Source organism: Rhineura floridana, chromosome 2 (assembly GCF_030035675.1).
Source record: "Rhineura floridana isolate rRhiFlo1 chromosome 2, rRhiFlo1.hap2, whole genome shotgun sequence".
Classification (NCBI taxonomy): domain Eukaryota; kingdom Metazoa; phylum Chordata; class Lepidosauria; order Squamata; family Rhineuridae; genus Rhineura; species Rhineura floridana.
The window spans coordinates 222178805-222192810 of NC_084481.1; the positions used below are offsets into that span (position 1 = coordinate 222178805).

The window sequence follows — 14006 nt, forward strand, 5'->3', positions numbered from 1 at the left end:
CATGTTGCTCAAAGACTGATCACATGCAGTTTATTCTTTGCGCAACTTATCACCATCTCAGGCTCAGTTGTGTAAATAAACATTATGAGAAAAAGCCATCCATCTCTAGTGACTTCCATTCCAAGGAACCCACGCCCAAGTGATGAATCAGACCTTTGACACCTCTCACTGGACACTGGGGATAAGGATGAGAAATTTAATTCAGTTCACATTTAAAGGCAAATCTCGCTAATTCACATTCCCCCAACGAATATGTGAACCGAAATATAGCCATCCTTTGACATTTGTACTCCAAATGTTGGGACACGGTTCTCCAAATAATGTGCAGAAAAAATGCATCTACTAGGGGAAACTATAAATACACACAGTGAAAATAACAGAAAATGCATTATATTAGGAGGAATACCTTGTAAATATGCAGCAATATCTTAGTTAACAAAGTAGGTGTGTTACTGGACATTACTTCTTTAACAGAAACTTTATTACCAGAGGTAGGAATGACACGGAAATAATAGGGATAGGTTCCTACACCTGCTCATAGATGGTGGGGGCAGCTTCAATGGGCTTTAAAGGGTGCCTACCACTCCCACTGCCTCCCCTTCTCCTCTGAATCATAGAATCATAGAGTTGGAAGGGGCCTTGTAGGCCATCGAGTCCAACCCCCTGCTCACAGCAGGAAATCCACAGCTAGAGCATCTCCGGCAGGTAGCTGTCCAGCCTCTGCCTGAAGACATCCAGCGAAGGGGATCCCACCACCTCCCTAGGCAGTCGGTTCCATTGCCGAACTGCCCTTACTGTCAAGAAGTTCCTTCTAATGTCCAATCTGAATCTACACTCCTGCAACTTAAAACCATTAGACGTAGTCCTACCCTTTGGGGCAGCAGTGAACAAATCTGTACCCTCCTCTATGTGACAGCCCTTCAGGTACTTAAAGAGTGTAATCATGTCGCCCCTCAGCCTTCTCTTCACCAGACTGAACATGCCAAGTTCCTTCAACCTTTCCTCATAAGACTTGTTCTCCATACTGGCATATTGGATCCTTCTCTCCCCAGAAAGCAAGAGATCTCTTTAACACAAAGCAAACAGGTTTATCAGTTTCACCCTAGCAAAGCAAAGGCACAGGCTTATCAGTTTATTGACAGCAAAGCAAAGACACATGAAGGTCAGTTTCACCTTAGAGCAAAGGCACAGGCTTGAAAGTTTATCCATAGCAAAGCAAAACTAGTCAGTTTCACCTTAAAATTTTTTTGTAAAGGAGCTTCCTTCCTGGAGGATTCCTTAACTGAGGTATTCATTGGCGATCTATTGTGGCCAAGTAAGATTGTCTTCTATGACAAGGTCTTTAACAGTGGGTCTGTAAGTGACTGTGGAGGCCAGTTCTGGATCCACACAGCCTCCCACAGTGAGGACATAAGTTTCCAGACAAAATATGGTTGCTGTATGCACATTAGGCAAAAGTGCATACCAAAATATGTGTATAAGGAGAAATACACACAAAAGGTTGATACATTTTTATGAGAACTGTTTAAAATAATCAGAAACTGATGTGGAAATGTAGAGAACTGAACTTAAGAGTGAAAAAAATGAGAAGCAGATAAATCAAAATGGACAGATTCATCTATTCCTTCTGCGCATAACAATATGTGTCATTCAGGCCCAGCCCTAGAATAAATAGTGCTCTGGGCAGAGTGCCTTCAGTGCCCTCCCCCATGGTCAGCTTTGCAGGGCCACCCAGAAGGTTTATGGGGCCTGGTTCAAGTGCGATGGAGGCTCTGCTGCTGCCCCTACAAGGACCCATACATGCGGGTACAAAATTGGGGGGTTGCATGTGAGAATTCTTGCCTGCAGCTCCTCCTTGCCCTGGGGATCAAGCAGAATGATAGACGTGCTTTGTTTTTTCTTACATGGGGATATGGGAATAGGGATTGGGTTGTACTTCTCCTAGTATCTCCTCCAAATTCCAAACCCCTTCTGACACAGCTGCTTTCTGCTTCCTGGGGCTCAGTTTCACCGGTTGTCTGGTTCTCGCCTGCTGCTGGCCTTCTCCACTACTCACTCAGGAAGGATTCCTACCTTAAGATTTCTCCTCACACCACTCCTACCCCTTTTGCCTGTGGTAACTGCCACAGAAAACTACTTTCCAGTGACATCTTCCCTGGAAATCTTAGGTGGCATTCACTCACTACTTGAACTGTTTCCCCAGCAAGCCTGGGATGCTTTCTGTGACAAGAATAAGCCAAATACTCTGCCATAGAATTCCTTCTTAAAGCCTTCCCTGTTCCTTTTCTCCTTACAGCAAATGCTACTTTGCCTGGGCCAATCATAAGCCTGCCTGACTTATCTCTCTTGTTGCCCAGACATATTTTACCTTGGTTTAGACTCCCTTACAGTTGGGCTGCAGGCCTAACCTAATAAGTATGTTTCTCCCTTCCAATCTCCCAAGGATACATTTTATAGCCAGTTTAAGCCTCAAAGAAGCATCTATTATGTTTCATTCACAACTATGTAAAATATTTACTCATCATGGCTGGGGAAACATCCCATTCTGTTACAATTACATTTTTAGATTCAGTGTAACCTTTTTACGAAACCTTTAAACAAAACTATTCTGGTGAACACTGTGGGAGAGTCAGAGCAGGGGCCAATGGTTCACACAAGAACTGAGGCAGTGGGGCCCTTGCTTTGGGGGACCTGGGGCAAGTTGCCTCCATTATCCCCCAGGGCAGCCCTGCAGCTTTGCAGTTTTACCAAGTAGTATAGCTTGTGAAGAAATGCAAAACATGGCAATATAACAGAGCCTGCCACTCCAGGCTTTTCCCCAGCAATGCCTATGAAAAGGGCCCAGAGCAAGCTACATCTTATTTGCTGCTCTACTTTCACTATGCTCCTGATCTAATTCTAGGATCCCACTGAAGTCTCTCTCTGTCATGTGATGTGGGGTGGCTCTCAAAAGATAATGCTCATAGAGTTGTAGACCTATGTTCTTTATTACGTTCAACACACACAAAACGGCTCCTGCTGCAAGCTCTTCTCCCTGAGCTCCAACACTCCCTTCTCAGCTATCACAGGTTTTACTTTCAATATTTTTTATTTTTTATTTTTTAAAACTTATATACCGCCCGACTAGCAATAGCTCTCTGGGCGGTGAACATAGATACAATAAAATACAATATAATACAAAAACATCAGTCTAAAATCAAATTTCACAATCTAAAAACAGCAAAGGCTAAAATCAAATTACAAACATTACAATCATTAACAAAAAAATTAAAATGCCTCGGAGTAGAGAAAGGTTTTAACCTGGCGCCGAAAGGATGATAGTGTTGGCGCCAGGCGAACCTCCTCGGGCAGACTATTCCATAGTTCGGGGGCCACCACTGAGAAGGCCCTTGATCTTGTCACTGCCCTCCGGGCCTCCCTATGAGTCGGGACCCGGAGGAGGGCCTTCGTAGCAGACCGTAGTGTACGAGCCGGTTCATAGCGGGAGAGGCGTTCCGACATATATTGAGGTCCCGCGCCGTATAAGGCTTTATAGGTTAATACCAACACTTTGAATTTGGCCCGGAAGCGTATTGGAAGCCAGTGCAAGCGGGCCAAAACAGGTGTTATATGGTCAGACCGCTTCGTTCTTGTTAGCAGTCTGGCCGCCGCATTTTGCACCAGCTGTAGCTTTCGAACCGTCTCCAGAGGTAGCCCTACGTAGAGCGCATTACAGTAATCCAAACGTGAGGTTACCAGAGCATGTACTACTGATGTAAGATCCTCCTTACTCAGGTAGAGACGTAGCTGGGCTACCAATCGAAGTTGGTAGAACGCATTCCATGCCACCGAGGCTACATGAGCCTCAAGTGACAGGGAAGAGTCTAGAACGACTCCCAGACTACGAACCTGTTCCTTTAGGGGGAGTGTAACCCCATCCAGGACAGGATATGTATCCACCATCTGATTGGAAAAACCATCCACCAACAGCATCTCAGTCTTATCAGGATTGAGTCTCAGTTTGTTAGTTCTCATCCAGTCCATTGTCGCGTCCAGGCAACGGTTCAGCACATTGACCGCCTCACCTGAGGAAGATGAAAAGGAGAAGTAGAGCTGCGTGTCATCAGCGTACTGGTGACAACGCACTCCAAAACTCCTGATGACCGCACCCAACGGCTTCATATAGATGTTAAAAAGCATGGGAGACAAAACCGAACCCTGCGGGACCCCACATTGGAGTACCCACGGTGTCGAGCAATGTTCCCCAAGCACTATCTTCTGGAGACGGCCTGCCAAGTAGGAGCGGAACCACTGCCACGCAGTGCCTCCAACTCCCAACTCCGCAAGCCTCTCCAGAAGGATACCATGGTCGATCGTATCAAAAGCCGCTGAGAGATCAAGGAGAATCAACAGAGTTACACTCCCTCTGTCTCTCTCCTGACATAGATCATCAAACAGGGCGACCAAGGCCGTCTCAGTGCCGAAACCGGGCCTGAAACCCGATTGAAATGGATCTAGATAATCGGTTTCATCCAATAGCGCCTGGAGCTGGTCAGCAACCACTCGTTCCAAGATCTTGCCGAGATATGGAACATTTGCCACTGGTCTGTAGCTGCTGAAATCCTCTGGGTCCAGGGAAGGCTTTTTCAGGAGTGGTCTCACTGCTGCCTCCTTCAGACAGCCAGGGACCACTCCCTCTCGCAAGGAGGCATTTATCACTTCCCTGGCCCAGCCAACTGTTCCCTCCTTGCCAGTTTTTATTAGCCAAGAGGGGCAAGGATCTAGTACCGAAGTGGTTGCACGTACCTGTCCAAGCACCTTGTCCACGTCCTCGAACTGAACCGACTGAAACTCATCCAACAAAACATGATAAGACTGTGCACCAGACACCTCACTAGGGTTAACTGCTATAAAATGAGAGTCTAGGTCCCGACGAATGCGTAAGATCTTATGCTGGAAGTGCTCAGCAAACTCATTGCAGCGGGCCACCGAAGTATCTACAGCGTCCTGAAGACCTAGATGGAGTAGCCCTCGGACAACTCTAAAAAGCTCCGCTGGGCAGGAGAGAGATGCCTTAATAGTGGCGGCAAAATATTGTTTTTTCGCCGCCCTCACCGCTCCTATATACCGCTTGGTGAAAGCACAAACTAGCATATAGTTGCATTCATCAGGAGTTCGTCTCCATCTCCGCTCAAGCCGCCTCCTATCTTGCTTCATCGCCCTCAACTCTGGAGTATACCAAGGAGCTGAATGAGCTCTGCAAAGGAGAGGGCGCGCAGGAGCGATCGTGTCGACAGCCCGGGCCATCTCCGCATTCCACAGATTAACCAGGGCTTCAACAGGAGCGCTGGTCCTATCAGCCGGAAAATCCCCCAGAGCCCTTTGAAAACCTTCAGGATTCATTAGTCTCCGGGGGCGGACCAATTTAATAGGTCCCCCACCCTTGCGGAGGGAAAAGGTCGCTGAAAGTCTAAACTTCAGCAAGCAGTGATCTGTCCATGACAAAGGGAGAGATGTAAAACTCCCCACATCCAGATCACTATCCCCATGTCCAGTAACAAAAATAAGGTCGAGTGTATGCCCCGATATATGTGTTGGGCCACTAACATATTGGGACAGCCCCATGGTTGTCATGGAGTCCATGAAGTCCTGAGCCGCCCCAGACAAAGTAGCCTCGGCATGAATGTTGACATCCCCCAGTACTAGTCTAGGGGATCTCAACAATACCTCCGAGACCACTTCCGTCAACTCAGTTAAGGAAGCCACTGGGCAGCAAGGTGGGCGGTACACCAAAAGGATTCCTAGTCTGTCCCTCTGGCCCAACACAAGGTGCAAACATTCCAGACCAGTAGTTGTATGGACATGGTGCTTGGTGAGTGAGATGGAACTCTTATAGACCACAGCAACCCCACCTCCCTGACCCTCAGATCTACCATGATGCTGAACCAAATACCCCGGTGGGCAAATCTGGGAGAGACTAACTCCTCCCTGTTCGCCCACCCAGGTCTCGGTTATGCATGCCAGATCGGCTGCCTCGTCCATAATCAAATCATGGACGAGGGGTTTTTTATTATGAACCGATCTGGCATTAAAAAGCAGCAGCTGGAGATCTGAGAGTTGGCTGAGAGGACAACCAACAACCCTGCGGGTATGAGAAGGACTGGAACAAGGCACAGCCACAACATGTCTGGGCCGCGTTCCCCTTACCTGGCACGTCCTTCTCATAACACCATACCTCCCTCTGCCCATCACTACGGCAATTGGGGCCCCCTCATGTCTCCCTGCTAGATGGAAAGATCTCTTCCCCAGGCACATTATAAACTATAAATACAAAAAGAAAAATACAAAAAACTCAAATACATAAAATACACACTCTCACAACATGCATTCATATAAGCACCCAGAAAGAAAGCAGCAAGAGCAGCAACCTCTCCTTCCCTTGGGGCGATGGTCTCTTCCTGCTGCAGGCACTGGGTCTCCCAGGCCACCTCAGCCAGCCGGCTTATGTATCCCTCCAGAGAGGGACAGATGGTAAGAATCAGTCCTGGCTGGCTGGGTACCTGGGGCCTGGTCCTGCCAGGCAGAAGTCCCTCAGGGAAGGGTGGTGGAGGTGGTGGTCCCACAGCAGCAGCAGCAGCACAGCAGCAGCAGCCTCTCCTTCCCTTGGGCAATGGTCTCTTCCTCCTGCAGGCCCTGGGTCTTCATTTTTATTTTGAAGCAGTTCCTATCTGGTAAACAATCTTTATATTAGAATATCTATTATTTCTAAAATTAAAAACAGTATCTTTTTATCTTTACAAATAAATAAAGGTATCCAGCTGATACCCTAAACAGCTTTATTTTATTATTGTTATTTATATAGTGCTTATAATGTTTATAGTATTAGAAGTGCTAAGTGCTTGGTAAGATTGCCTCAAAGTAAAGCTCTGTTCCACTTATTTTTATCTAGTGCAAATCACATCAAAGCTGAAATTTAGAAACATTCTTTAAATCATTTTAAAGGAAGATCATTTTTGTAGTTAGTACTCAACTTGTAGTCCCTTGAAAAAAATGTTACAGGCACTTGCTTTTTGTCACCCTAGCTCACTACAAACAGTACATTCAAAAAACACAGGCACTGAGCTCAACTAGGTGCCCCCCTCAGCTGGGCGCCTCAGTTCAGATAGGCACTTTTAAGAACTGTTTGGAGTTTCTGTTAAATTTCACATCTTACAACTGAATTAGAGTGAATATGATAGCTGTTTCTTGGTCAAACATTCAAGGAATGTAAAGGAAATTAAGAAAGTTTCAGTAAGACTTGCAACATGCATTTGTTTGGGAAAATGTCTATACTGCCTTCCATAAAAATACAGCCCAGGCTGGTTCATAAAAATAAATTACAATCAAATACATTTATTAATATACTATAATCAAAAAACTAAACTTAACAAGCAAACAATTTTAATTTCAACATTTCTCATGGAGGAGGTACATTCTGCCTACACTCCCATCAAAAAGCAAAGAGGTAGGATGGATTAATTGGTGTTTGGGATGAGTCCAAGGAGAAGAATTCACCTTAGAGGTTGCTAGAGATTTGAAATCTGAAGACCCTTTTTTGCTGTTAAAACATAGATATGTATTAAAAATTTGAAAATGAACAGTATATACCTATCTTTGTGCTATCTTTCTCCTTTAAAAATGCAAAGGGGGGGAGGGAGATGTGCCCAGAGCAGATAAATGCTATGTTTCCTTATGAATATTTTGCAACATGTTTCCACTCAACCACTGCAGAGCAAGGTCTACTGCAGGAAACGTAATATTCTGCCCGAGGTGTTGACGACACCCGTTTCTTAGTTGCCTCACAACCTCAGCAATCTTAGCAACATCTGATGCTAGTGGACTTTTTTAAAAAAAACTTACAGACTAAATACCCACAACAGCTACAAAATCTGTCTTGCATGTGTACCACATTTTTTAAAATGCTGTCTGAGGAGTGTGGGTTGATCTGCTAATTGGTCAACATGTATGCATGGGAGTCGCTATAGCACCAATGATAAAGATTACTGGTTTGGGGAGGTAATTTTCAGCCTGTTATCAACTCTGCTTGTTCTTCCAGAATCAATCTTGAAGTGCTGGTTTGTTTATTATATTTATGTGCCACCTTTCCTCCAAGGAGCTCAAAGTGACCTTGAAACATGGTTCTCCCCCTCCTGATTTTATCCTCACAACCACCCTGTGAGGTAGGTTAGGCTGAGAGATAGCGACTGGCCCATGATCACCCAGTAAGCTTCATGGCCAAGCGGGGATTTGAACCCTGATCTCCCAGGTCCCAGTCCAACAATCTAACCACTACACCACACTGGCTCACTCTTACACGTCTCCTTTAAATGCCCAAGTAGCATCTGTGGAACAAGGCAACTTACAGCCAATTAGATTGATGTGCCAGCTGCAACCCCTTCTGGACATATATACTAGGCCAGGCGTAACTGTGGTGTGGCTAGCATTCAGATCACACCACTGCAGTGAGATGTATATAGAGACTTCTTCAAAGACTACACACGTCAGTTGGACAGCTAGAGCTGGGGTCTCTACCCTTTCATCCTGCTAAGCTCCTTCCCCTCCCAATGTTTACTAAATTTACAAATTTTGTTGGTTTCCCCCCCCCCCCTTTTACTAGAAGAGTGCTATTATATCTCCCCTCAGTCTTCTCTGCTCCAGGCTGAACATGCCCAGTTCTTTCAGTCTCTTGTCACAGGGCTTTGTTTCCAGTCCCCTGATCATCCTTGTTGCCCTCCTCTGAACCTGTTCCAGTTTGTCTGCATCCTTCTTGAAGTGCAGAGACCAGAAGTGGATGCAGTACTCAAGATGAGGCCTAACCAGTGCTGAATAGAGGGGAACTAATACTTCACGCAATTTGGAAACTGTACTTCTGTTAATGCAGCCTAATATAGCATTTGCCTTTTTTGCAGCCACATTGCACTGTTGGCTAATATTCAGCTTGTGATCAACAACAATTCCAATATCCTTCTCACATGTTGTATTGCTGAGCCAAGTACCCCCATCTTATAATTGTGCATTTGGTTTCTTTTTCCTATATGTAGAACTTTGCATTTATCCCATGCTCCAGCCTATCAAAATCCCTTTGAATTTTGTTTCTGTCTTCCACAGTATTAGCTGTGCCCCCCAATTTTGTATCATCTGCAGATTTGATAAGCATGCTCTGTACCTCCTCATCCAAGTCATTAATAAAAATGTTGAAGAGCACTGGGTCCAGGACCAAGCCCTGTGGTACTCAACTTGTTACTTCTCCCCAGTTTGAGAAGGAACCATTGATAAGCACTCTTTGAGTATGATTCTGGAGCCAACTGTGGATCCACCTGATAGTTGTTCCATCCAGCCCACATTTAGCTAGCTTGCTAATCAGAATATCAGGGGGCACTTTGTCAAGAGCTTTGCTGAAGTAGAGATACATTATGTCCACAGCATTCCCACAGTGTACAAGGGAGGTTACCCCATCAAAAAACGAGATAGATTTGACAGGATTTGTTCTTCATAAATCCATGTTGGCTCCTAGTAATCACTGCATTGTTTTCAAGGTGCTTACAGATTGACTGCTTTATAATCTGCTCCGGAGTTTTTCCAGGGATTGATTTTAGGCTGACTGGTCTGTAATTTCCCGGTTCCTCCTTTTTGAAAATAGAGACAACATTAGCTCTCCAGTCATCCGGCACTTCACCAGTCCTCCATGATTTCACAAAGATAATAGACAGCGGTTCTGAGAGTTCTTCAGCCAATTCCTTCAATACTCTAGGATGCAGTTTATCACGCACTGCCGATTTGAACTCATTCAAAGTGATTAGGTATTCCTTGACCGTTTGTCTATCAATCTCAAGCTGCAATCCTGCCCCTTCTTCGTGTTTCCCAGGAGGGTCATAGAACCTTTTATGGAAGAATACTGAGCCAAAATAGGAATTGAGCACTTCTGCCTTTTCTTTGTCATCTGTTGTCATTTTGCCATCCTTATTGAGTACCTGTGCTACCATCTTTTCTCTGTCTTTTACTATGGACATACCTGAAGAAAGCTTTTTTGTTGCTTTTAGCATCTCTCACTAACCTCAGCTCATTCTCCATTCTCAGCTTTAGCCTTCCTGACACCATCCCTGCAATTCTGTGATACCTGCCTGTACTCTTCCTTTGTGGCCTGGCCTTTCCACTTCCTGTATGCGTCCTTTTTTGTTTTCAGGTCAGCTCTTAAGCTTTTTGTGAAGTCACATTGGCTTCTTCTGTTTTCCCCTTTCTTCCTTGTTGGAATTGCTTGCCATTGCACTTTTAGAATTTCTTTTTAGAAACTCCCACCCATCTTGGACTCCTTTTCTCATTAGGGTGGCTTGCCATGGAACCGTACTTACAATTGTTCTGAGTTTATTAAAATCAGCTTTCCTGAAGTCCAAGGTGCGCATATGGCTGCTCTCAGCTTTTGCTTCTGTTAAAGGCAGGAATTCAAGTATGGTGTGGTCACTTTCCCCCACAGTTCCTGTAACTACCATTTCATCCACCAAATCATCTCTATTGGTTAGAATCAAGTCCAGGATAGCTGATCCTCTGGTTGCTTCCTCCATTTTCTGTAGGAGAAAGTTATCTCCAACACAAGTCAGAAATTTCTTGGAGGGGCCGTGTTTGGCAGAATTTGTCTCCCAACCGATATTGGGATAATTGAAGTCCCCCATTACTACTACATCACGCCTCCTTGAAACATTGGCAATTTGCTTTTCAAAAGTTACATTCTCATCTTCTCCTTGATTGGGTGGTCAGTAGTAGACTCCAAGCACCACGTTCCTTTTATTACTTGCCCCATTCATTTTAATCCAGATACTCTTGGTGGAGCTACCAAGCTCATCTTCCTTATTTTTGCGCAGGGATATATATTTATAACATATAGCGCGACTCTACCTCCCTTTTTATTCCTTCTGTTCTTTTTGAACAAGTTATATCCTTCAGTTGCTGTATTTCAATCATGGGAGTCATCCCACCTTCAGTTATACCTATTAAGTCGTAATTACCCTCCTGTATTAAGAGTTCAAGTTTGTCCTGCTTGTTTCCCATACTCTGTGCATTAGTATACAGACATCGAAGACCATGTGATTTATGGGTTGGCTTCCTTACTACGTTTTTCTGAGGACTGTTACTGAGCCCTGTTAGAGCCGATCTCTCTGTTCCCATTACTGCGCACAAGCCTTCATCAGTCGTTACCACCAAGTTTACATCTCCCTCCCCCTTAGGATTCAGTTTAAAGCCCTTCTGATGAATTTCTCCAGGCTGTGGCTAAACACATTCTTCCCAGTCCTTGTGAGATGTAACCCATCACTTGCCAGCAGTCCATCTTCCAGGAAGCATAGCCCATGGTCCCAGAATCCAAATCTCTCACTTCTGCACCACCTTCATAGCTATTCATTCACACAGAGTATTTTTCTTTCCCTTTCTACTCCTCTTCCAGTACTTAGGATGGATGAAAAAACTGTCTGGGCCCCCAAGTCCTTGAGTTTCCTTCCTAGAGCTTCAAAGTCTGATGTGGCATGGATGAGGAGAAAGGGATACCTGTCTGTGGGCTTGAGGAGCGATGGCAACCCTTCCGTCACATCTCTAATCTGTCCTCCTGGTAGACAGCATACCTGGCGAGTCCACGGATCTTCTTGGCATACTTGGGTTTCAATCCCACGCAGTAGGGAGTCTCCCACTACTAGTACTCTTCTTGTTGTGAGGCATGGTTTCATTGCCCCTGCTTGAGCTTCTGCCTCTTGCTTGTTATCACACGGGTCTCCTGTAATTCTTCCACCACAGGCTGTCTTCCAGTCTCATCCTCAAGTGGTTGAAAGCGGTTCCATAGTTCCACTGTTGAAGGGCATCTTCTATCTTGTCTGCTCCTGTCACCCTTTCCCACTAAGTTTCCTCCACTTTGTTGTTCCTCTCCAGAGCAGTCTCTTCTTCTGCTACCACATGCTGTTGTTCTTCCACCTCCACTTCTTTGCTGCTGTTGTTCCAACATTCTAAGAACTCTTCATCTTCTTTTATTTATTTATTTATTTATTTGATTTTTATACCGCCCGACTAGCAATAGCTCTCTGGGCGGTGAACAACAGAAATACAATAAAATCACACAATATAATACAACAAAGCATATAAAAAACAATCTAAGAACAGTTACAACGCATTTAAAACTAAATAACTTAAATTGAAATGCCTCAGAGAAGAGGAAGGTTTTAACTTGGCGCCGAAAGGATAACAATGTCGGCGCCAAGCACACGTCCTCGGGGAGACTATTCCACAATTCGGGGGCCACCACTGAGAAGGCCCTAGATCTTGTCACCACCCTCCGGGCCTCCCTATAAGTCAGAACCCGGAGAAGGGCCTTCATAGTAGACCATAGTGTACGGGTCGGTTCATATCGGGAGAGGCGTTCCGACAGGTATCGTGGTCCCGCGCCATATAAGGCTTTATAGGTTAATACCAACACTTTGAATCTGGCCCGGAAGCATATTGGCAACCAGTGCAGGCGAGCCAGAACAGGTGTTATATGCTCGGACCGCTTGGTCCTTGTTAACAATCTGGCCGCCGCATTTTGCACTAGCTGTAGCTTCCGAGCTGTCTTCAAAGGTAGCCCTACGTAGAGCGCATTGCAGTAGTCCAAACGCGAGGTTACCAGAGCATGTACAACTGATATAAGGTCCTCCTTACTCAGATAGGGATGTAGCTGGGCTACCAATCGAAGTTGGTAGAACACATTCCGAGCCACCGAGGCTACTTGAGCCTCAAGTGAGAGGGAAGAGTCTAAGAAGACTCCTTATTCCTCAGTGTGGGCACCTGCCATTCCAGGCCTCTCACTTTTTCTTCCAACAGTGCCACAAGCTTGCATTTGTTGCACGTGCATGCCATGTCATTCTCAGGCAAGAAAACAAACATTGCACACACCTTGCAGGTCACAACCACTGGAGTATCCTTCCCGTTCATACTCTTCTACCTTTTGTTTCTTTCTAACTACTTATTTTGGAGTGGCCTGTGCTTTGTCCTGTCCTACTTCAGGGTAAACTTGAGAGTCCCACTGGTATGCGGTACACTGTACAAGGAGAATTAGTAATTTTTAAAAAAAAATTATTTGGGACCTCCCCCTTGACCTCCCGTCAAACTCCTTTGTCAAACTCCTGCTCACTGTTTGCTTGCTCTCTGAAAGCTGGCTTGCTTGTATCGCCTGTCCTGTGGACCAGCTGAGACAGCTCCCTCTGCTCTGCTCAGTTAGGAGAAAACAGCATCTCTTCCTTTCAACCTGAAAATGTCTCCAGGCCCCACATGAGCCCAGAGGCACATTTCTTAAGGAAAGAGAGTTGGGCAGCTGAAGGCTTCTCTAAAAAGGACACCAACCAGTAAGCATGGGGGCAGAAGTATAGCATGACCGGGGATGTGCCGTTTGTTTTGGGTGGGTACTTGGAAGGGGTGTTTGTGTGTTTTTTGCATCCTAAGGAGTGGTTTTTATCTTTATTTGTGCATATCCCCTGGGTTGGGGGTTGAGATGTTTTATTTTTTGGGGTGTATGCATTTGCCTAACTTGTTGGGGTGTTTTCTCCCCCTTTATGGTTTTGGGGTATGTTTTGCCATTTTTATTGTGTTTGGTTATCTTTTGGGGAGTGTGTGTTTTCAGGGGGTTGTATTCAGTTTCTTGGGCAAATTATTTGTTCTTTGTGACTAGGCAAGGCCCTCATGGCAGCCATTTTTAAGTGGTGCCCATGGCATTCTCCAGTTTCGAAATGTGCCTTCAAGTAAAAAAAGGTGGGTTACCCGAGGTAAATTATTAACTAGAACTAGTAGCATGACATACAGTTTTCTGTTAAAACATCTCCACTTGTTCCCTGTGCATTTCCTGGTGCAAGTCAAAATGCTGGGTTTGTCCTTTAAAACCCAGTCAGAATCAAATTAGATAAAAGGACTATCAGCTCCCATATTACAAGGAGACTGTGTTGTTGTTGTTATATGCCTTCAAGTTGATTACGACTTATGGT

The 14006-nt window shown here is 45.2% G+C and overlaps 1 protein-coding gene across 1 annotated transcript in view; it reads right to left on the bottom strand.

Annotated features, from left to right (window-relative positions):
* Positions 1–6482: 6482 nt before the first annotated feature.
* ADSS1 (adenylosuccinate synthase 1) overlaps positions 6483–14006 on the bottom strand; it is a 46796-nt gene continuing 39272 nt past the window's right edge. The window contains exon 13 of the mRNA XM_061612318.1: positions 6483–6707. Within this exon, the coding sequence (XP_061468302.1) occupies positions 6571–6707 (137 nt within the window). The 3' untranslated portion in view covers positions 6483–6570. The remainder of the gene's footprint in view (positions 6708–14006) is intronic.